The sequence below is a fragment of the Cajanus cajan genome, chromosome 8 (assembly GCF_000230855.2).
Source record: "Cajanus cajan strain Asha chromosome 8, NIPB_CcT2T_4, whole genome shotgun sequence".
Lineage (NCBI taxonomy): Eukaryota > Viridiplantae > Streptophyta > Magnoliopsida > Fabales > Fabaceae > Cajanus > Cajanus cajan.
Window position 1 is genome coordinate 16,475,635 of NC_138524.1, and position 21,762 is coordinate 16,497,396.

At 32.8% G+C, this 21,762-nt stretch overlaps 2 protein-coding genes across 5 annotated transcripts; one reads left to right on the top strand and one right to left on the bottom strand.

Annotated features, from left to right (window-relative positions):
- The first annotated feature begins 1,298 nt into the window (after positions 1-1,298).
- On the top strand, positions 1,299-21,123 carry LOC109807893 (pentatricopeptide repeat-containing protein At4g04790, mitochondrial). Of its 4 annotated transcripts, XM_020370594.3 has the most exons (17): positions 1,299-1,427; positions 1,533-1,731; positions 1,975-2,028; positions 2,477-3,103; positions 3,634-3,813; positions 6,080-6,144; positions 7,569-7,676; positions 10,501-10,614; positions 12,908-13,003; positions 16,996-17,094; positions 17,399-17,518; positions 18,422-18,526; positions 19,635-19,799; positions 19,875-20,005; positions 20,087-20,165; positions 20,248-20,465; positions 20,576-21,123. In XM_020370594.3, exons 2-17 carry the CDS (start codon positions 1,578-1,580, stop codon positions 20,763-20,765), a joined length of 2,505 nt encoding a protein of 834 aa, XP_020226183.1. In that variant the 5' UTR covers positions 1,299-1,427; positions 1,533-1,577; the 3' UTR covers positions 20,766-21,123. The 4 variants fall into 4 exon arrangements, with proteins under 4 accessions (XP_020226183.1, XP_020226184.1, XP_029129189.1 ...); XM_020370595.3 differs by having other exon boundaries at positions 1,316-1,731; positions 20,586-21,123; XM_029273356.2 differs by having other exon boundaries at positions 1,320-1,731.
- LOC145950784 (uncharacterized) lies at positions 13,521-16,821 on the bottom strand. The gene is made up of 4 exons (XM_083062516.1): positions 14,846-16,821; positions 14,575-14,762; positions 14,093-14,479; positions 13,521-14,001 (listed from the first exon to the last, which is right to left on the bottom strand). Exons 1-4 carry the CDS (start codon positions 16,246-16,248, stop codon positions 13,850-13,852), a joined length of 2,130 nt encoding a protein of 709 aa, XP_082918642.1. The 5' UTR covers positions 16,249-16,821; the 3' UTR covers positions 13,521-13,849.
- Positions 21,124-21,762: the final 639 nt, after the last annotated feature.

A 21,762-nucleotide genomic window follows, 5' to 3' on the forward strand; every position in this document is an offset into this window, starting at 1 on the left:
TAAGAAGAAAACATCAATAAAAAATATTTTTTTTTCTTCAAAGAAATAAGCATTTAATATTAAAAACTCACACGAGAAATTATTACCAACTAATTAATTTAGCGTAAAATATAAACATATTTTTTTTTTAAAAAAATTAAATGTAACAAAACTCTGACTTACATTTTCTATTTATAAAAAGTATTACAAAAATGTGATAGACGATCGAATTTAGGTTTTCTTATTTTTACACTTAACCATTAAATTAACATAATGATTTGTAACTTCTCCTCTAACACACTAAGATTTTGCTATGAACAATATTTTTACTTTTGTTTTTGGGTTAAAATACTTTTTGGTCAATATAATTTTATTTATTTTATTTTTTAATTTCTATAATATAAAATGTTTAATGGTTTCTAACTTCTCGTCTAACATACTAAGATTTTTCTATGAACAATATTTTTACTTTTTTTTTTAGTTAAAATACTTTTTGGTTAATATAATTTTATTTATTTTTAGTCTACTGTTAATTTGTTAATTTTTTTACAATGATTTTCATGTAAATAACGCGATAAACTCGTTGAAATTGGACTGGGCCGAGGTTCGAGACTGCTACTGCAACGGTTGCAACTGGCAAGGCCTAAGGCTCGAGACTGCTACCGTATAACCCGCCTATATATGAATCAACAAAATGTGACACAAACTGAAGTACTGAACTACATGAGTTCTTGAGAATATGTTTCACATATATTATATATACACACATTTATAAAATTAAATAATTTCAATAATTTAAATGCCTACTAAATTAATATACTATGTTATTATATAATTGACTAAATAAATTATCTAGTATATTTTTTAATTTAAAATTATATAAATAATTTCATATTAATTTATGTGTTCAATTTGACTATAATTCAATTATTTCGTTAATATTATATTGAATTATATAAATGAATCAACAAAATGTGACAGTAAAGCATATAATTTTGTGGACCATCAATATTTATTATTGTCTAAATGAATAATCAACTTATATAATAAATAATTTAAATAACTTTATAGATACTCAATATTTATTATTTCTAAATTTAATCCGGATGAATAGTCCAATTACTAATATTAAATAACACATTACCATAAAAAAAACTTAAATACATGATCACCAATTTAATAAAATCATATGATTTATTAAAAACGGCGTTAAGAAATATAATCACATGATGACATTAAGAATTATAAGTACATTGATTTAAACAAATTCGACAGTAATATTATATTTTTTTCCATAGTGTGCCCCTCCATTGTTTTTGTCAACAGCAATATAGTATTTTTACCTTTTACGTTTTGCTTCGTTTTTGTTTCTCTCTCTAACTCCCCGCGCCCTCCGTTTCCGTTACACCATTTTCTTTTCTTTTTCATTCATGTACTTATTTGCTCATGTTAGTGTTCATGCTTTCTTCACTTTCTTCGCTCATATGCAGCAGCAGCAGTAGTTGAATCGAACACCTTCTTCCATTTAACACAAAACGCATTCATTCGAATAGGTACCAAACAAACAAACTCTTTTTCAACCTCGTTGCGGATCTTAGATGCGCGCCCCCACCGTAAGAAACCTGTGCACCCTCGGCACCCTTTTCCGCTTGAAAGCCCGCAAACCCCGCGCCAACGTTGTACCCTTCACGGAGCCTTCTCCGGAGTCCGAACTGCATCTCTCAGAAATTGGCATTGGCGACTCCTTCCAAGGTAACTTTGCCAAGTTTCAATTTTTACGCCTACCCGTGTTTTCTTTTACGTCTAACTTCACAGAGGAGCCTTGTTTTGATAATGGGTTTTTGGTTTTTTGGAGCTAAATGAGTCAGAAAAATGTTGGGCTTTATGCTGCCAAATGTGTTGGTTTCGGTTGTTTTGTTTGCTTGGTGGTTGCTATGGTGTTTTGTTGGGTATTCGGGTGTGTAGTGATGTCGTTTTCTGAACGTTTTGGTGCAGGGAATTCGGCTGACGAGGATGCGGATACTAGTCAGCTTAGTGCTATATTGTGCCGTAAGTGTTTGTTAAATTTACTGTGAGGAGAAATGCAAGCAAAACATTCTTTCTATCACACTTTTCTAAGATACTCACTGTTATTAGCTGAAATTTGTTGGAAATAACTAAAAGGCTATTTGTTTTATCATTGAGTTCTGTTGAACAGAAAAGCTATGTGAGATAGCTTTTCCGCTGAATGAAACATTGGAATTCGAGCACATTATAAACTCTGTAGGTCCCACTCGTTAATTAGTGAATTCTACTTGTGATTTTATTGTTTTTATTAAATTTTAACTAATTATAGAGAGTGTGTTAGAAGATGGGTTATTAGCACTCTTTGTACCGTGAGAGTACAAGTCTTGCACTTTTTAATAGGATGATGTGGAGAGTAGAGAATTGAAATGTGTCTTGGCTTATGTTGTTGTCTTATATCCATGTTGGGTATGTGCTGTTTTTGCTTTTGCAGCTACAGAGATCAAGGTGTCTGGTTCAGAGGAAATTGATGATGATGAAGAAAAAGGGAAAAGTGCTATAGATATGCCGTGGATGCCGGAACTGTTTCATGGTAATTTATTGGTGAAACGAAAGGAGGTAACGCGTGACAGGAAACAAAAGTGGATTTTTAAGTACACGAATGATGACCGTTTCGACAGGTTAATTAAATTGTGTGCAGATAAACTAGGAACAGGAAAGACTGTTAATGTGTTTGGTTGCTTGGGTCGAGAAACGGGTGTGAAAGAGTACACTGCATTGATAAAAATGTGCATAAAGAAGGCTAGGGCAACTGACGATGAATTCGTTGCTGTAAGAGAAATGAGTAAGGCCTTTCACCTTTTCAAATCAATGAGAGATCTTGGGCATCCACTCGAAGAGAAAACATATGGTCCACTTATTCAGTATATATCTGATATGGGTTTGGTTCAAGAATTTCAACTTCTCTCTGATGTTATCAAAGCTGAGAATCCTAGTTCAGCTTCACGATTGGGTTACTATGAAATGTTGCTGTGGTTAAGAGTTGATGATGAAGAAATGATCCGGGATATTTGTGAATATATTACAGTTGAAGATAGTGAAGACACTTCTGCTTTACGAGGTTGGTGAATCTGTTTTTAATGTGCATCGATTTTTCATAATTTGTTCATCCAACTTCGAACATCCAACCCAGGGTTTTAACAGTGACTTGTAAGAAATTCATGAGTTACTTTATTTTTTCACGTAGGGACAAGGATGATGCCCTCCATAACACATTCTTCATTTCATGTGCTACCAGGGAATACTTAGTGACATGATCTAAATGGATCACTGCAGTGGAAATGCATGTTTTATGCCTTTGTATTGCACTTAACAACTTGTTCTTAATTCATATACTAGCCATGTTAGCAACACAGTAAGAAAACTGAATTCATGCTAAATTGTATTCCAAGTACGTTGCTGGAATCCAGCTTCCTTGGCTAATAATAGAAGTGACTGCGCCAAGCATAGTTATTTCAAAATCAGTGCATCTGGTCTTATAACATATTATAATTATTGGCACAATTCTTCTTGTTGTGTATTTTGATTTCCAATAGACGTTTTTGTTTCATGTGGTACATGAAACTCAGCTGAATTCAATTCTTGTTGCAGAAAGTTACTTGAAGGCTCTTTGTGAAAGTGATCGAAAAAACCATATTTTGGATGTGGTGAAGAATATAGACATCACAAAGCTTTCATCTGCAAAATCTATTGCCAATATATTCCAAGCATTAGGCAGGCTACTGCTGGAATCTGTCGCGGATGATTTACTTTTGGATTTGAGAGCACGTGGTATGATTATGATCTTATTTTTTAATCTAAGAATTTTTGCGGATAGTATTAAAGATGGTGCACTGTTCTGTTTTTAAAAAGAAGCCGTGTTTTTTATATATGTTTTCCGCTTTATATTTCAACTGTGTTTGTCCTATGATTTTTATATATTTGATGGGTTCTAACTGGTTTGTAGAATTAACATTATCATATAGAATTGTAAATGTAATTTTAATTCTAATAGATATTGGAATTAGTTTAAAACTGTAGTTCTAATGTTTGGGCTTCACAGTAAGGGTTAAAATACAATTACACATGTATTCATAATCAACTTTCAGTTTTCACAGTTAGAAGGATTAGAAGCTTTTCAAAAAAAAAAAAAAATTCCTTTAATTCTTAATTCTAAAGTATAATTTCTATTAGTCATTATGACATTTTTTCCCTTTATTCTTCCCTTTATTTATTATTTGAAATGTGGTAGTTCACAATTGGAACTTGACACCAAGATATTGTAACACAATTTGGGTATTAATCTAGTATAATATATATCTTTTCCCAAGTCAGGTCAAATTCTTGTCTAAAAACATTAAAACAACTGTATCCCTGTACCTCAAGAAATTCTCCATATGAAAGCACATGCTTTGGAAAAACCTTTTTATCACCTTTCTGGAAATATTTGCTTAAATTTGGTCATTTATGTTTCTTGCAAAGCCATAATAATTACCCAGATCTCAAAATCCTAGATAATGGGGAAGAGGGGGAGGAAAGATGGAAGTCATGGTACTCAACAGTAACAATGCAGACAAGATTTGCCCCCCTCCCTTTTTCTTTTTTTTTTCCGATTTGACCCTTTTAATTTGGGCCTTATAATATTATTTTTGCCTCTCTCTCTTTGCCTCTGTTTGGGGCTTTATATTTTTCCCCGGATATAGGCTCTGTCGCTCTGATATCAAATTAGAATTTCTGTGTGGGCCCTTGTCCAAGAGTGAGTGATCTGTTTGTCTAAAATTGGCTAGACACTTTGGACTCATGACCCTCTTCATTATATACCCCTTAATTTGTTTCTCACCTCACCTGTCATGTTGGACTTGTTCTTCCACAAAACTTGTTACATCCTACAGTGGTTGCTGGTGAGTGACATCCAGAGCTACAAATCCCTTAAGGTGATGAGAGATGGACAAGATAGGCAAATTTGTTTAACTGTTTTGTCCTTTCTGATTGTTTTATTTTGAAGAATTTGTGAGGTTTAACTCATGTATTTTGTAATTCAAAGGATTTGTCTTGTGGAATTTGAATTCTAATTCTAAATTGCATGCCAAGCTTAGTATTTTGGTACTAGAAGATCAGTTCTTACCACTGAATAGGGTCTGATATAAATGAAGGCTCCGAGAATTTTTTTAGCCAGAAAGAATAAGTTGGTGGTGAATGTCTCTATCTTATTTCAAGGCTTTGTTGAAGTTGCAAAGCCCTAATATATGTTCTTCTAAGGCCATCTTCACTGGCATTGCATTTCCTAGATCTTCCCACTAAGCACCAATTCCTAGTGAAAATCATTATTGGAGTGCAATCTTCATAAGCACCTGGTGCTACTAAAGCACTGCTCCTTATTTACTTTTGTGGGACATAATGTCAGACATGGCAGCTTTTGTGATGAAAAAAAAAAAAAAAAATTAACCACTTTTGTGGGCCATAAAAATTAAATGTTAGAATTTTTATTTTGTTGTAGTTTTTATCTCTTTATCTGTTTAGCTTTCACCAGCTTGCTGTGAAAATTTTATGTTACAAAATTTCTTCTTTAACAACCTGTATAGATTTTTTAAAATATATTTATCAAAAGTAAATATTATTTTAATTATGTAATTTTAACTATTTTTATCATTTTAAATAAAATCTAATTCATGAATTAATTTTTTTATATTATTTTGTTGTTTTATATATTAAAATAATTAGGACTTAATAAAAGCATTGTTCATGAGATGTAAGGATGTGAGTCACTTTTGGGGCCCATTTAGTAAAGCTTTTAGAGTTGTTGGGTTGGAGAAGTAAGTTCCTTAAATTATAAAAAGTAGATTTGAGTAATGTGTAATGGTGGGACCCATTTAAGAACCTCGAAAAATGAAAAATTGAGTTGCCAGGATGGAGATGGCATAACACTTTGCCAATATTTATCTGGATTCTAGAATAGTAATGGATGGTGAAAATCTGTTATCCTTGGGAAGGATCAAGTATTACCTTTATAAATTTGTGCCCTGTAAGTATTTTAATAAGGGATTCTTGTGTGATGCAGATCATGATGCAGATAATATTTCAAACTTCATTGTTAGTTATGCTGTTAGCATTCCAAATTTAGCGGTGAGGAACTTCTCATGAATGCTTCTGGTAAATGTCCTTGATGCTATATGTGATACTGGGATGCACTTCTGTCTGTCTACACTCTACAGTTTGCTTCTTCCTACAGCTATGTTCTAATCCTGCATTTAATGTTGAAACTTCAATCAAAATCTATGTTTCTTGAAATCTAGCTTACTAGTTTATGTTAGCAACTTGGCTTGTATTTTATGAATAATTGCTTTATGATTGATTTTGTGTAAAAGAAAGGATCATACAGAGGACCCTCTTTTGCAAACCTCTGCCATACTATTTGAAGTTGTTGCATATTGAACAGGCATACAGGGATTGTCCTAACAGGGAATGCTCATAAACATGGGTTTTAAAGAATTTCACACATGCTTTAGTCTATTTTACACAATTCAAAAACAGTATTGAGCTTTTCCCATCTCAAAACATGTTTTGTATGCATTTAAGTGTTTTAAAACTGATTTTTTTTTCTTCACCATTTCAGTAAGAGAAAGAGAGTGAGAGAGAACAAAAAAGTGGCACAAAAGCAAGGCAATTGATACATGGATATACCTTAGTAGTTGCTTTGGAAGATAGTATTCTCTAATGTAGAGAGTGAAAAAAATTGAGAAAGAGAGGCATTTATTGTGATATTCTTACTTCTTAACACTCACAAATATGAAAACTTAAGAGGCTGGGTAAAAGATATACTGCATATCCTGTTCCCTTTATTATTTAGTGGAACCATATGCTGAAAATTTTGGGACATAAACTGCCCCATAGCTCCAAAATGAGGGCATGGGAGAATGGGTGTGGTATGATTGAAAAGGGCTTCTCTCAGTTCCTCAATCAAAAGAGTTCAAATTTACCTTATTTTGAACTGTTTCATTAAATGAATAAAGTTGATCCCCAGTTGTCAATTTTCCACAAGAATGCTTCCTTTTTTTATTTATGATTGCTCTATGTTTCTTATATTGATTTATAATGTCAGTAATTAAGTTTATATCATTTCTTATAATGCACACAGTGAAATTATTTGTACCATTTTTATTGTTCTTCTATGTAATTTGGTTCATTACATTCAGAAGTTTGGCCACACCTATTTGTTTTTATATTTCTATATTGCTTGTTTACTATGTGATAAATAAACTTGCTCTCCAACTTCTCATTTGCGTAACCACCCCTTCCCTTTTAAACATTTTTCAATCTATACTGATATTTTCCGATATTTTGTATCTCTAGCTTTTGTCATTGATAGTCCAAGCTAATTGGAATAATTTTATATCAACACTGACACAGTTAAGAGCTGTCTGCAAGTGTTTTTCTATATTTTAGTGTTATCTGGAATAATATTGGCCTAAAGTAGTTGTATGTTATGAAAGATTTTTAAATTTTTTTTTTGTGTGCTTTCTTATGGGTATTGTTTGGTAATGTGGTAGGTTGAGGATATCATCCAAAAATTCACGAATATGCATGAATTACTGGACGTGTTGCCTTCATCCTCTTCATATGAAAAGCTCATTTTGCATTGCTGTGGCTTAGACAAGGTATAATTCTTTTTATTCATCCTCATATTGTGGGTATCAATTGGTTGCAAGAACCTTGTTCATGAGAATGAAAAAGGAAAAGAAAATAAGCTAGAAGGAAAATGAAAACAAGATGAGTATTGAGCACTCTTCAGAGCCTTTACAGAACACTCAAACTCTGCTCCATACATCCATCATATGCCTTAAAGAAAAAACTTGGAAAAATAGAAATAGTAATCTGTTTATTATTCACCGTAATTCCATAAATTTATTCATCCTCATATTGTGGGTATCAATTGGTTGCAAGAACCTTGTTCATGAGAATGAAAAAGGAAAAGAAAATAAGCTAGAAGGAAAATGAAAACAAGATGAGTATTGAACACTCTTCAGAGCCTTTACGGAACACTCAAACTCTGCTCCACTCCATACATCCATCATATGCCTTAAAGAAAAAACTTGGACAAATAGAAATAGTAATCTGTTTATAATTCACCGTAATTCCATAAATTTTATCAAAACAATTTATGCACATACTAAGTTTCTCTAATTTTATTTCCCCCAACCATAAGTGACATTTCTGCTTCTTCCTTTTCTATCACTGACATTAATCCTGACAGTTAGAAAATATTTCAAGATCACAGCAATTTCCTTGTCCATTGATTTTTTAAGGCTTGACTTGTCTCAAGGATTTGTATTTATAAGAAAAGAATATAAAAAAAGAAAGGGACATAACCCAACACCCTGTTCACTAATTACTACCATGTTTCGAAAAGTAAGTCCAAGATTCAATTGGTGATGCCTCTGGGTCACGGTTTGATTGATTCAGCTTGGTAAATTTATAATTTAACATGATAAAATTCAAACTGGAGACAGTGCTGGTTCTCTCCGATTGTGTCATCCCATTTTTTTTCCGTTGATTTCTTTATTGCTGGAGAGTGGAGAGGCTGCCTCTTTCCAGAAAGTAATTTTTTGCGTTCCCCTTTTTATCACTCAAGTTATATGTATCTTCACTGGATAGAAAAACAGAAGATATTTGAAAAAGGGTAATCACTGGCTTGGGAAATTATACTAACTTAGTCTCTTTTTGATGGGAACTGAGAGTTAGGTTAGGGCCCGTACTGAAGTTGTTGGTAGAAAGTAGGGTTAGTAACTTATAAACGAAATGTGAAATAATATCTGTCATTAGCTGTTTTGTGCTGTTAGAATTTGTTCTCTTAAGAAAGTGAATTTGAGTCTAACAATTCTATAAAATCAGTTTTTAAGGTGAGAGCTGTTTGTCATTTATATAAAATCTATTTTGGTCATACTACTTATCAATGTGAAATTTCCAACACACTCCCTCACGTCAAAGTTTGAACATCTTAAACATGAAATTTGTAGGACCAGACATGATATGAACACGGAAACAGAACAAATTGTCTTGAAGGATTCAGACTTAGAAATTGGATTTAAATTTTTTCTTTAAAAAAGGATATTGATGCCTCACTCAAGAAAGAGGTGAGCGACAAGCCATAAGATTGATTGTCACAAGTTGTCTTGAAAAGATCAAATTTATTTCTTTGCCCAAGAACAAAGAGAAACTTTCACAAAAGGAGAAAAGTCAGATTTCGTTCCAATTCAACATGCTTCATAACTATAAAGTGATCTCTATTTATAGGCTAAGCTTCCCTCTAATCTTTCCACTAGGAATTTAATTATCACTAAGAAGTGAATGCCCACTCACAATCAGATCTCTATCAGGACTTCTATGGGTGGTCTGATAACAATCAAATCGTAGGTGGTCTGATAGGCTCAACAACAATTGTTAGAATATGTTTTAATACTATTTGTGGGTGGCTTGATAACAGTCATCAACATGTGTATCATAACTTTCATTAGCAGTTATGTTTTACTTTTGTTAAAATATGTTCAATAATAACTGTCATGTTGACAGTTTTTGGCAAAACAGTTACATATTAAATGTGTGTGATAGCCTGAATGGAAAATTTGTGGTATTCTTTTAATTTGGACAGAGACTCATATCAGTAGGGGGACTCTGGGACAACAAATACTGTTGTATTCTATTTATTTTATGTGACTTAATTCTAGCTTGTGTCATACACAAATGAGTCAAAATTCATTGAAAAGTCAACACTAAACTATTTATATGTTTGAAGTCCCCGAATAAGCCCAAGTAGAGTCAAAAGTCAGCAAAACTTGAGAAAAGCTAGGCACCACTTTCAAGCTCGCCTTGGGCATCGAATATTTGGTCTAATTAAGGGACCAACAATCAACTTGGGCCCTCAAGTTCCAATTACAGAAAAACTAGGCCCAAAGCCCAAAATTACAAAAATAAGGTCCAAGGTCCAAATACAAAATAAAACTAAAAAGTTACAATTGAAAGTCCTATTCTAAAATTTAGATTTCTCCAAAAGTATCTTGCTTCCTCTTGAGTTCTTCATCCCCCTTCAAGTAGATCTACATCAACACTGGTTCAATAGATTCAAAGAAACTGAAGCCACTCTTACATGGGTAATATTTAAAAGAATATTGATTGCAAGGTTTGGTGGAAGGAAGAATGAAAATCCATATGAAAAGTTGGTTGAGTTAAAGCAAATGGGATGTATAGAGGTCTACATAGAACCCTTTTGGATTTTTGTCCTCTTAAGTGAGAAAACTGCTGGAAGGGCAATGCATGGGTTATTTCATTGGGGGACTTCAAACTGATATAAGATGTCAGTGTGTTTGATTGTTGTGCCATTATTTTATTTTATAATTTATGAAACAAATCTGTTATTCATATACCTGTGTCTGGCATGGAGATTGCATTTGAAATAAATTATTTGCCTTTTATTTTTCAATGCAGGTGGACTTAGCTCTTGATGTTGTTGAAAAAATGTGTGAAGCTGGATTTACCTTGTCAACTGAGGTGTTACAATTCATATTACAAACCTGTGAAGAATCTTATGAATATATTTTGGTAAGATACATATCCCATACAATAACACCCAGTCACCCCTGCTTCTTGTTGATATTTTTTACAAAAATCCCTTCATGTCTCCTCACAACATATATCATCAAATTTTTCCCTTAAACTATTGAACTTCAAGCTATCAATGTTGAGTTGCACCAACGAAACCTATAAGCAAAATGTTAGTTTGAAGAGTTATTTTATTCCTTAAGGTCCTTTGGGCTCAAAGGGAGGAAAAACTTTAGGCCAAAACTGCCTTGAGTTGAAATAGTAATAGTATGTAACTATGTATTGAAAACTAGATACAGACCTCTGTGCATCGAGATTCATCTTAGTTTTGTTTTTTTTAAATAAAAAATTAATAACAATAGTATGTATTGAAAACTAAATTTTACAGAGATCATTATATTTCTTATTTAGAATTTTATTGTACATTTAAATTTGGTTCAATGATATTAAGATGATTGGTTGGAATAATTTTACTTGAATTTCGTATTTTCAACTCTTTTTTAATTCTTGTTTTCACTCTATTTAAACTTGACTATCACAAGTATGGAATAATGTGGAAATAATAATGCCATCTAAATGAATTAAGCCTTTATAAAACTTATTTGGTTCATGCCTATTTTGAATTATTTATCTAATATGTTTCTTAACATTATGAAACAATAAATCATCAACTCATCAAGGCGTCTAGTAACAAGTTACATTATAAATCTTAGGAAGTCTAAATTCAAAAGATGTTTTGATCCACTAGGAATAAAAATAATATTGTATTAGTCTTTTATCTTTGTTTTTATTGCAACAATTATCATAATTATAATTTATTTTCTTTTCAGACATGTAATACATATGAATAAAATTAAGCAATTAAATTGTAATCAGAAATCAAGTCAATCATAATATTTTGACATGCTAGTCAGTATAATTATTTTCATGATGAAGGTCTATTAGATTGCTGATTTAAGAACTAAAATACATCTACTTAACCCTTTGTCGGGTCAAACAAAAACATTGATTGTAATATAAATCCATAGAAATCTCATCCTTTCTTACTATTGGATTTTGCAAAGAATCAACTTTTTATTTGTCGAGTCAGTGGAAGTATTTTCATGATGAAGGTCTATTAGATTGATGATTTAAGAATGGAATACATTTACTTAACACTTTCTCGAGTCAGACAAAGACATTGATTGCAATATAAATCCATAGAAATCTAATCTCATTCTTTCTTATGATTTGATTTTGAAAGGATCAACTTTTTATTTGTCTTTCTTATGAGTATCAATTTCAATGTATATTTGACAGGATTTAATTATTTTATTCACCTTCAAAATAGAGACAAATGTTTTTGGTTTGTTTTGTATTTTTTCCTTATGGAATAGGCTGGACATATTTCACTAATGCTGTTTTGGAATATTTTCAACAAAAGAATGTGAAGAGTATGGTGCACATTTAAACTCTTTAATCTAAATAAGTTTCATAAAGGCACCCAAAATAAAACTTGTAACCCCTAATCAACATTTATGTTAGTTCCTCAAAACTCAAAAGGCATGAAGGAGCTATATCAAAGCGAATAGTCTATATTCACACCTGCAAAAAAAAGGGAGAGAATAGTCTATATGAAGATAACAAATGTAAAAAGCTTAGCTGGCAAAATGAAATTGAAACTTAAGCTGGCTGGACTGCTGAGATGTCCACGCCCATGCTTGCACTTAAGCTTTTGTATATTGTAAATACATGTGTAGAGAATGGGTTTCCCATCATTTAATTCTCAAATAATTGGTCATGGAGTCTCTAATACTACCTTACATTTTTCAACTTAATGGCTTAAAATGCAAGACTGGATGAAGTGTTAGTTATAATACAAAGGAAATGCTTCATTCACAACACTAGTGCCCAATTTTCATAAAATTTGACCCTTTCTGGCCAGTTATCTAAAAATTGTGAGGTTGCTTAGAAATGAGCAAGTAATCTTTTATAATACTTTTTTCAAAGACTCAGGATTTGTGATTTATACAACATAATACTGGAAAAAAGGTTATTTGCCGAAAAAAGCCTTTATTATATCCAGATATCAACGAGAAATATATAATGAAACTTATCTTCCTTTTGCCATTTCAGTATTTTCATGACATTTCGTACATATAGTAGCACAGACTATAAATTATTATTCTGGAGAGCTTCATTGTTTGTTGCTGAAATTAACTGTGTGATAATGTTTAATTGTTTAAAACCTTTATTCTTCACATTATACTGATATATAATTTTTCCTTTCTTCCATGTTTGACTAAAAATCAAGGTCCACCAAATCTATTCCATAATATCTCGCTATCATTTGGAGTTGAATGGTGAAATATGCAGGTGTCTGGTACACTTTTGCGTGAGGATGAAAAATGTAAGTCGTATCTATTTTGTTTATGTGGTTGCAACACATGTGTGTTCTGCAATCTGATATCTTTAAGGTCATGTAAAAGCAGAAAAATTCTATTCTCTGCTATATAGTTTCTATGTTAACTGGTATTGAATATACACATAATATACTTCCTAAAACTACTCCATAAGACAATGACCTAATCAATTAAATGGCAATAGATATTTTACTAAAATCTCATTTGACTGGAGGCAAAATCAATTTGGATACTTCCCATCATGAAAACCAAACACACACATACTTAAAAGTAAAACTGATGAACATTATTGATTGACTTCACTTGATCAATGCTCTATGCCCAGGGTACTCTGATACTCTGATACCAACTCACACGGGATCATGGTAGTTGAATCGAGATACAAATAATGTATCGGAAGGCTTATTTTTTGAATCGTGAATCGAATCGTATCGTGAATCGTAAGATTCATGATCAATAAAAACATAGTGTATATATATGCATACAAGACATATAAAAATGAAGTCATACATAAATATATAGTAATTAGTAACATATAAACTTCAATACAAACAAAGATACAATTATACAAATAAAAACAGTCTCAAAGCCAAAAGAAATGACTGCACAGTTCAACAACAAAGCCTCCAAAAAAAATCATTGTTGTTGCTAAATATATGCATATACCAAGGACTGATTGCTATTCTAATTCAGCAATATAGCTACCCAAAAAAAATATTAGTGTTGTTGCAGCATAAACTCAGCAACAAGTGGTGCTACTGCCACACAAATTCTGCCACACAAATTCAGTCATATGGCCTCAAAAAATCTATACAAAATGCCCCTATCCAAGATCATTCATCATCCCCAACCCCAAGATCTACATCACTCAAGTCATCTTCATCTTCTAATATCAAAAGTTCTTCTTCTTCATTATCTTCAATTTCATCCTCATCTTCTATTATTGATTTTCCCTTACCAATCTTGGCATTCAAGTTTCTTGGACCTATGTAATCAAAAGAAATAAGAAAATAATAAGGTCTAGTTCTAATTCCAACTTCCAAGTTCTAAACTAACTTTTAAATATAAATAATTACCTCTCTTTCTTTTCTTCTTTGGAGCTCCCTCATCAACACCAAAGCACTCATGTACATCCATCCATGAGGCATCAATAGGCAAGCAAGGATTCTCCTTTTCGGTGATCCATTCATCATCGGATTCAATATCTGACAAACATATGGGATCATAGGTATCTCCATTCTCTTCTCTACTATTTTGCCTCATCTCAAGTTGAAGATTATATTTGACATATACAAGTGCATTTAATCTTTGTTGCTCCAATCGATTTCTTCTCTTAGTATGCACTTGGTCAAATGTACTCCAATTTCTCTCACATCCCGTGGCACTACATGTAAGACTCAAAATTCTCATGGCCACCTTTTGTAACTCTTTACCTCTTCCACCGTAACTCTCCCACCAAAGAGCTACAAAAAAAAATGTATTTATTTTACAAATGTAGTTATTAATTATTATGTATTATGTTTATGATATTAATAAAGAGTAAAAATTAAAGGGATACCCGGTTGTTTCTTATCTCTAGTAGCTATTGCCATGTCCATTCCAAAGATCTCCTTAGCTCCCTTAAACTTTTCAAGTTGTTGATCTATTATAACTCTTGTCCTTATATCCAGAACCATTCTTTGAAAGGTTTCATATAAACCAATTAACACTTCACTATCCGGATTGAAGTTCTTGTCATAATGATACCTAACCAAATAAGAAATAACTTAGCTACTAGGCACAAAGAAAATAGTAGTTCTTAAAATGATAATTATTTTTAAATAATTTACCTAGGATTGAGATAATAGGCAGCTGCATGAAGAGGCCTATGAAGCTGCAGATTCCACCTAGTGTCAATAATCTTCCACACTTTTTTATACCTTGACTCTTGCATTTGAAAGTTTTGAGCAATTTTCTCTTTAGCCCTATCCATTGCTTCATAAATGTATGGTGAGGCTGGCTTTGAATCACCATCTACAAGCCTTAACACTTTCACAAGTGGAATCACGCACTTTAGACAATATGTAATTGATCTCCAAAATCTATCATCACTCAACACTAGGTTCATGACTTGCTTAGCCTCACTTTTACTAGCATGTGGACTAGTAGCCCATTCCTCCGATGCAAACATTGATCTAAGAGCATTCTTTTGTTGTTTAATGCAATTTAGTGTAAGATAAGAAGTTGCAAATCTTGTCACAGCTGGTCTTGCTAATTCCCCTCCATTGGAATATTGTCTATACAAATTAAGGACCCATGTATGCCTATATATGTAGGTAGTAATCTTCTTTGCATTAGCAATGGTATTATAGAATACCGGAAGCTCTCCAATGTCCTCAAGGATTAGATCAAGGCAATGGGCTGCACATGGGGACCAAAATAGTTTGGTTCTCTTCTCCATTAACATTTGTCCAGCAGCCACAAGATTAGAAGCCCCATCCGTCACAACTTGGACTACATGCTCCTCCCCAATTTCTTCAACAATGTTGTCTAACAATTCAAACATTTTTTTCCCATCCTTTATCACATCACTAGTATCAATAGATTTCAAAAAAACAGTCCCACTTGGACTGTTAACAAGAAAATTAGTGAGTGATCTTCCTTTTCCATCCGTCCAACCATCACACATCAAGGTGCATCCCCATTTCTCCCAATCACTTCTATATTTCTCTAAGCTTTTTTGGATGTTGTCAACAGCTTTCTTCAAAAAAGAAACCCTCACCTCATGATAAGTTGGTGGCTTCAAACCTCTCCCATATTCTCCAACAACCTTCAACATTTGAATAAAAAGAGGACTCCTTACCAAATTAAATGGTAATGCATTACCATAAATGCATTTACAAATTTCTTGAATCACAAATTCCCTATCTTTACAAACTTCATTCATTGTCTTTTGTTGGAAAATTTGAAATGTTCCCTCTTTTCCTTTTACTGTCCCATTCTCTATATTCAAGCAATCCTCTTTCTTTTTATCTTTAGTTTCCAAGAGCTTGACAAATATTTCCTTCACATCATCCGGAACACTTGTGCAAGCAATCACATTTTCCTTTGTTCCCGCAAGATGATGTTTCATCCTTGAAATACCACCCCAACAAACATGAGAACAAAACTTACATTTTACTTTGAGTCTATTTGGAGGGATACTATCACAATAGTTCCAAGTGATATCCGGCTCTCTTTTTGAATGACCCATTTTTTAATGGCCTACCAAGTACCAATAAATAGAAACTTAGACAGCAGCAAGAGAGGGAAGTTGTAGAGGGAATAACAAAGAAAAAAAGAGAGAACAAGTGAAGGAATGGACCACAAACAGCAACCCAAACAGCAACAAGAAGGAAGCCCTTACCTTGGAGTCTTGGACCACGAACAGCAACCCAAGCAGCAACAAGAGCAACCCAATCAGCAACAAGAAGGAAGCCCTTACCTTGGACCACGAACAGCAACCCAAACAAACGAAGCAGAGAAGTTGGACCACGCAAATGGACCACAAAAAGTGAAACCCACTAAGTGGGTCATGTACAGGGAGTCTAAGCGGGAGTTTCTGTCTCATTTCGTTTTTTTTTTTTTTTAAAAATCATTTTTTTAGGGTTTTTAGAACCGGGTCGTGCGTGACCCGACCCGGTTTCGGGGGTGACCCAAAATGTTCAGAATCGTGCGATTTCTCCTATGAATCGTGATTTTCCGATTCCGAACACGATTCAAGCGATTCGCATACGATTCGTAATCAAAAACGATTCTACATGCGATTCGAATCGCGGAGGCTCTGTATCGTATCGTATCGTACGATACGTATCGCGAATCGTGCGATACTTACTACCATGCACGGGATAACAAAAAATAGAAAATAACTCCTATTAGTTTGGAATTTAAACTGTCTGATATTGGTGTCAACATGTCAAACATGCAGCAAACTTATTTTGTATTTATTTTCTTAATGCAGTTTGAAGGTGCATACAAGATGATTCATGACTTGGAGGAAATGAATTTCAAAGCTACAGCGAACATGTATAATGCTATAATGGCAGGATATTTTCGAGAGGTGACATTTTTGGATTTTGAGGATACTTTTATTCTCATTCAAACTTCCAACTATTTTTCCGCCAGATTTGATTGTTTTGCTTTAATTTCAAATGTAATATGTTTCAATTTTTGTCATTTTTAACAATAAGTTAAAATAGCCTCTTGACATGCATGTATGGAGGCTTCAAAAAGTAGATTGCATGGACATTTTATCTTATATGCTTATACTATTTTTGAACTTTTTTCTCTTCATTATTAAATAAAAATATTGAATTTGTTTCAAATAAGGCATTCTTTTTCTCACCAGTTTTAATATTTTGTAGAAAAACATCAGTGGTGGGTTGAGGGTCTTCAAGCACATGAAAGATGTCAATGTAAAACCTGATTCTCAGACTTTCTTCTATTTGATCGGCAATTGTGAAACGGAAGAGGATATAATCAAGGTAACTTAAGCTTAATGTATGATGATAATACATGACTAGAAGTTGGCCATAAACTCTAATGCTTAAGCCATTTTATTATTGTTTTGTCTAGTTGTCAAATGGTTATTGTAACTTTGAAAGTCTCCAATATTATTCTTTCTCAAAATTAAAGGTAATATTCAATCATTGAGAAAGAAATCAAGAATCCATAACATGATAGTTGTCCTTTCTTTGCAAAGTGTGCCATTGTTTCAAAATTCAAATAATGCGTTCTTTTTTCATCTAATCTAACTTTGACCCACTATTTCCACATAATACAAAGCAAAATCTTATGTTATGCACATCACACAGGCATAAAAAGAAATTTGATTCATATATGTACTAGTTGAATCACTGAAAGTGACAACTGTCACTGTCATAGAACCTAAAACCCCTAACAAAAATAACGGAATGACAGCTGTACAAAGTGACACTGGCAGTTGTCACACTGATTAATTAACTGATAGGGAAGTTTGAACAGAGAAATTATACATTGTTACTGTGTTTGGAAGCCTGGCCCTTGAACAAATTGAAATTTTTGGGTTCTCCTTGAAAGTTTTGCTGCTGAAACAATCCCTGATAATGTGTGTTCTACACATGGAACTGGTTCATATGCTTTGAAGTGTGAATATCATCATGATAATGGGAGAGCTGAAATCAGTGAACTTCCTGTACTTGCTGATTATTAAATGTTCAACCATTCATGCCCAAAAATATATACATTATTAACTGTTAATTTAATTGTTTCTTTATTGCATGCATACTTGTAGCTGCATTCATACATTTGACAAATTGAATGTAACTAAGATTTTATGTTTACCGAAGTTCTGATATTAAGATTTGATGTATCAACATTGAGTTGCTAATTACAATATTTTCTCACAGTATTGTGAAGAAATGCAGCAAGCTAGAGTCCAAGCTACAAAACAAATTTTTATGGCCCTTATTAATTCATATGCAACTTGTGGAAAATTGGAGAAGGCAAAACAGGTATGGGTGTAAGCAGCAACATTGCTACCTGAAATTATTTTTACTGGACCATTAGGGTAATAGAGTCAGTGTGCAAGCTTTAAATATCTAGCTGATTGAACTTGCATGTTGATGAGTAGCTGCACGTAGATTGTCATGTTCACACAGTTATAACTTATTGCTGACAAATAATTTTATCTTTTTAACTGTAAATAGTTTCTGAAATGCAGGCCCTAGCCTTGACACTAGAATCCTTTAAGGATGAAGCATGAAGATTATTTTGGGGGTGTTTGAATTTTGCTAATTTAGCCAACTCTGGTTCTGCTTTAGTTTTGTAATACCTGCTTCAGCTATGTGTATAATGAAAGCTTTCTGCTTATTCTACATATTCTTAGTCATTGGTTCTCAATAATTAATCTAGATGTCCTTTGTTGAGATCCCACATCGATTATAAATTTGAGAATAGTAAAGCTTATAAAGGCTTGAACAATCCTTACTTCCTGGGCTAGCTTTTGGGTTGGGTTACGTTCAATCCAAATTTAAGATGGTATTAAAACCTATCATAGATTTGATTTTGGGCCACCCTTAATTGAAATATAAACTTGGCCTCACAGATTTCTCAGGACAACCAACTTGGTCCCGTTCCAATGCATTATAAAATAAGTCTTTTTGACAATTCTCCATGCTTTAGATGTCAATTCCTGAGCATGAGGCGCATGTGTTGAGATCCCATATTGACTACAAATATGGCCAAAGTAGAACTTATAAAGGCTTGGACAATTCTCACCTCAAGCTAATTTTTAAGATTGAGTTAGGTCCAGTCCAAATTCATGACCTTTCAAGTTCTTCTTGACAGCATATTGCTACAAATATTCATAAAAAGCAATTTTTATATGCCTAAATTAAAAATAAAAATAGAAATATCTTCTTGTACAGGCTAGACCCATATAATCTAATTTTACTTAAGTAAAAAAAAAAGGCAAAATTAGTTCTTTTCTTTATTACATGTAAATATGCATGCTTTTCTACGCTTCTCCTTTTGGAGTGACTTCGTAATGGACAGAACATCTTGTAAATCACCTGTTTCTTCAATATTGGTATAGAGCATAAGTTGTGTTTCGTATTGCAGGTACTTTTAGATCCAGACATACCAAACAAGAGCTTAAATGAAATCAAGAGTGTACTTGTCTCAACTCTTGCATCACATGGGCAATTGTCCGAGGCTCTTCTTGTATATGAGGAGATTAAGAAAGCTGGATATAATTTGGAGCCAAAAGCTGTTATAAGTCTTATTGTAAGGTTTTGTATTAGTGGTTTGTATATCAATCATCTACCTTCAACTTTATAATTAGTTACTCGACATTCTTAGGAGGAGTTCACTCAATTCAATGGGGAATTGGATGGGCTGCTGCTTCTACTTAAGGAAGTGAGTGATCTAGACTATTGGGTTGATGGTTGCTTCAAGGTTATCATGTATTGTATACGGATCAAGAATTTGAGGTTTGATGTTTTACCCCTCCCATATCAAATTTGTTTGTATTCTGCAAGTTGCTTATCTTGATACTTGAATTTTTGGGTCAGTTCTGCTATTCTCTTGTGCAAGCAACTCAAGGATAAGTTTGAAAATGATGAAATAGTAATGGAATCTCTTTTTGATGCGGTGAGTTCTTGTTCTGTCCTTTAATTTTAGACATGTTTTGCCCTTTTCATCACAACTGACAAGTGTTTTTGTGTCTGTGTAGGTATTTTCTTTAATTGCAGCATCCGAGTCCACTCATTTACAGATTGGCCTAGACTTGCTTTGGGCAATCAAGGATGAGCTTGGCCTTATGCCTTCACGACAGTGTCTTGATTTTCTTCTAAGTGCTTGTGCGAATGCCGGAGATTTAAATAATGCTCGCTTGATTTGGAGAGAATACGAGGTTTCTGGATTTCCTTACAATGTATTAAGTTACTTGAGGTAAGTTGTAAGCCTCTCCCTGCTTTTCCCTAACCCTGTATGAGTTTTTATTCAGTATCTATCTTTGGCTCATGGGTGTGGCTGTTAACTAATTATTTGTATGGTTGTAGAATGTATCAGGCACTTTTGGCAGCAGGAGATGATAGATCTGCTCACTTTATGCTTAAGAAAATTCCACAAGATGATGCCGAGGTTTGTTCTGTCATCATAGCTTGTCAGAAAACTTACAATGGTTTTAATTCTGTAGGAGGGAAGAAAAAGCAAGGAAAAATAAAAAAGAAAGAAAAGAGTAAGACTTGAGTACTAGTTCCATCTTGGGAAGAGAGATACCCAATTTTTGTTTGGCTTTAGAAATATGCTTAACAAAGGGTGATGCACCTAATTTAATATTTACTTAACCTATTGATTATCATTGTAGATGTTGGTTCCAATTAATTATATTGAGGGTGGTCCTACGTGATTCAGAATAGGCCTGTAGCCGAGCTAAATGGTACTTTTGGGTTCTCATGTTGTAGGCTAATTGTATCCCATATTATAGCCTTTCATTTGTGGCTTGGAAAGGTGCCTTTCGGGTATGAAGAAGGCTTTTCACTTTTTCTCTTATAGTGTGTTAGAATGAGAAATTTAAATGAAATAATTTATTTGTTTTTTTTAAGAATTTTAAATGCTGAGTTGAAATGTGTTGTTTGAATGGATAATTTTTAAAGAATTTGAAATGTAATCATTTGTAAAAATTCTTTAAATTCTTTCAAAAGCAAATAAGAATTTGAAATTCTTTATTTATTTTTTATTTCTTATTTCATTTATATATCTTTTATCTCTTATGTTTCCTTTTGTTTCTCTCTCCTCTCTCCTTTTTTTTTTCTCTCCCAAATTCTTTTCTTTGTTCTCTCTAAATTTTATCTCTTCCCCTTGCTCTCTCTCCTCTATTTCTCTTTTCTTTTCCCTCTTTCTATTTTGTTTTTTCTCTTTTCTTATTTATTTACCTCCTACCTTTATCATCTCTCCTTCAAAATCGACATAAAAATATATTAATAATTTATAATTATTAATATTATCTAATACTAATTTTAAAATTATTAAATATTTTAAAAGTTGACTAATATTTATTTTTATAAATTTTAATCTTAAAATTTCAACATATATATGTGTTATTATATATATATATAAATAAATAAATCAATTTTACTCATAATGAAAATTAAATTATCATATCTAAACTAAAAATTTAAAATTTAAAAAATTTGAATTGATTTATTTAAACAAAATATTTAAAGAATGATAAAAATTAAAATTA

Excerpts from the sequence above, each read along its gene's own strand:
- LOC109807893 (XM_020370594.3), top strand. The coding sequence starts at position 1,578 with ATGCGCGCCCCCACCGTAAGAAACCTGTGCACCCTCGGCACCCTTTTC. Across the intron at positions 7,677-10,500 it reads ATTGCTGTGGCTTAGACAAG|GTGGACTTAGCTCTTGATGT; the intron begins GTATAATTCTTT and ends TTTTCAATGCAG. Across the intron at positions 17,519-18,421 it reads CGGAAGAGGATATAATCAAG|TATTGTGAAGAAATGCAGCA; the intron begins GTAACTTAAGCT and ends ATTTTCTCACAG.
- LOC145950784 (XM_083062516.1), bottom strand. The coding sequence starts at position 16,248 with ATGGGTCATTCAAAAAGAGAGCCGGATATCACTTGGAACTATTGTGAT. Across the intron at positions 14,763-14,845 it reads GCCTATTATCTCAATCCTAG|GTATCATTATGACAAGAACT; the intron begins GTAAATTATTTA and ends TTATTTGGTTAG. Across the intron at positions 14,480-14,574 it reads TAGAGATAAGAAACAACCGG|CTCTTTGGTGGGAGAGTTAC; the intron begins GTATCCCTTTAA and ends TTTTTTTTGTAG.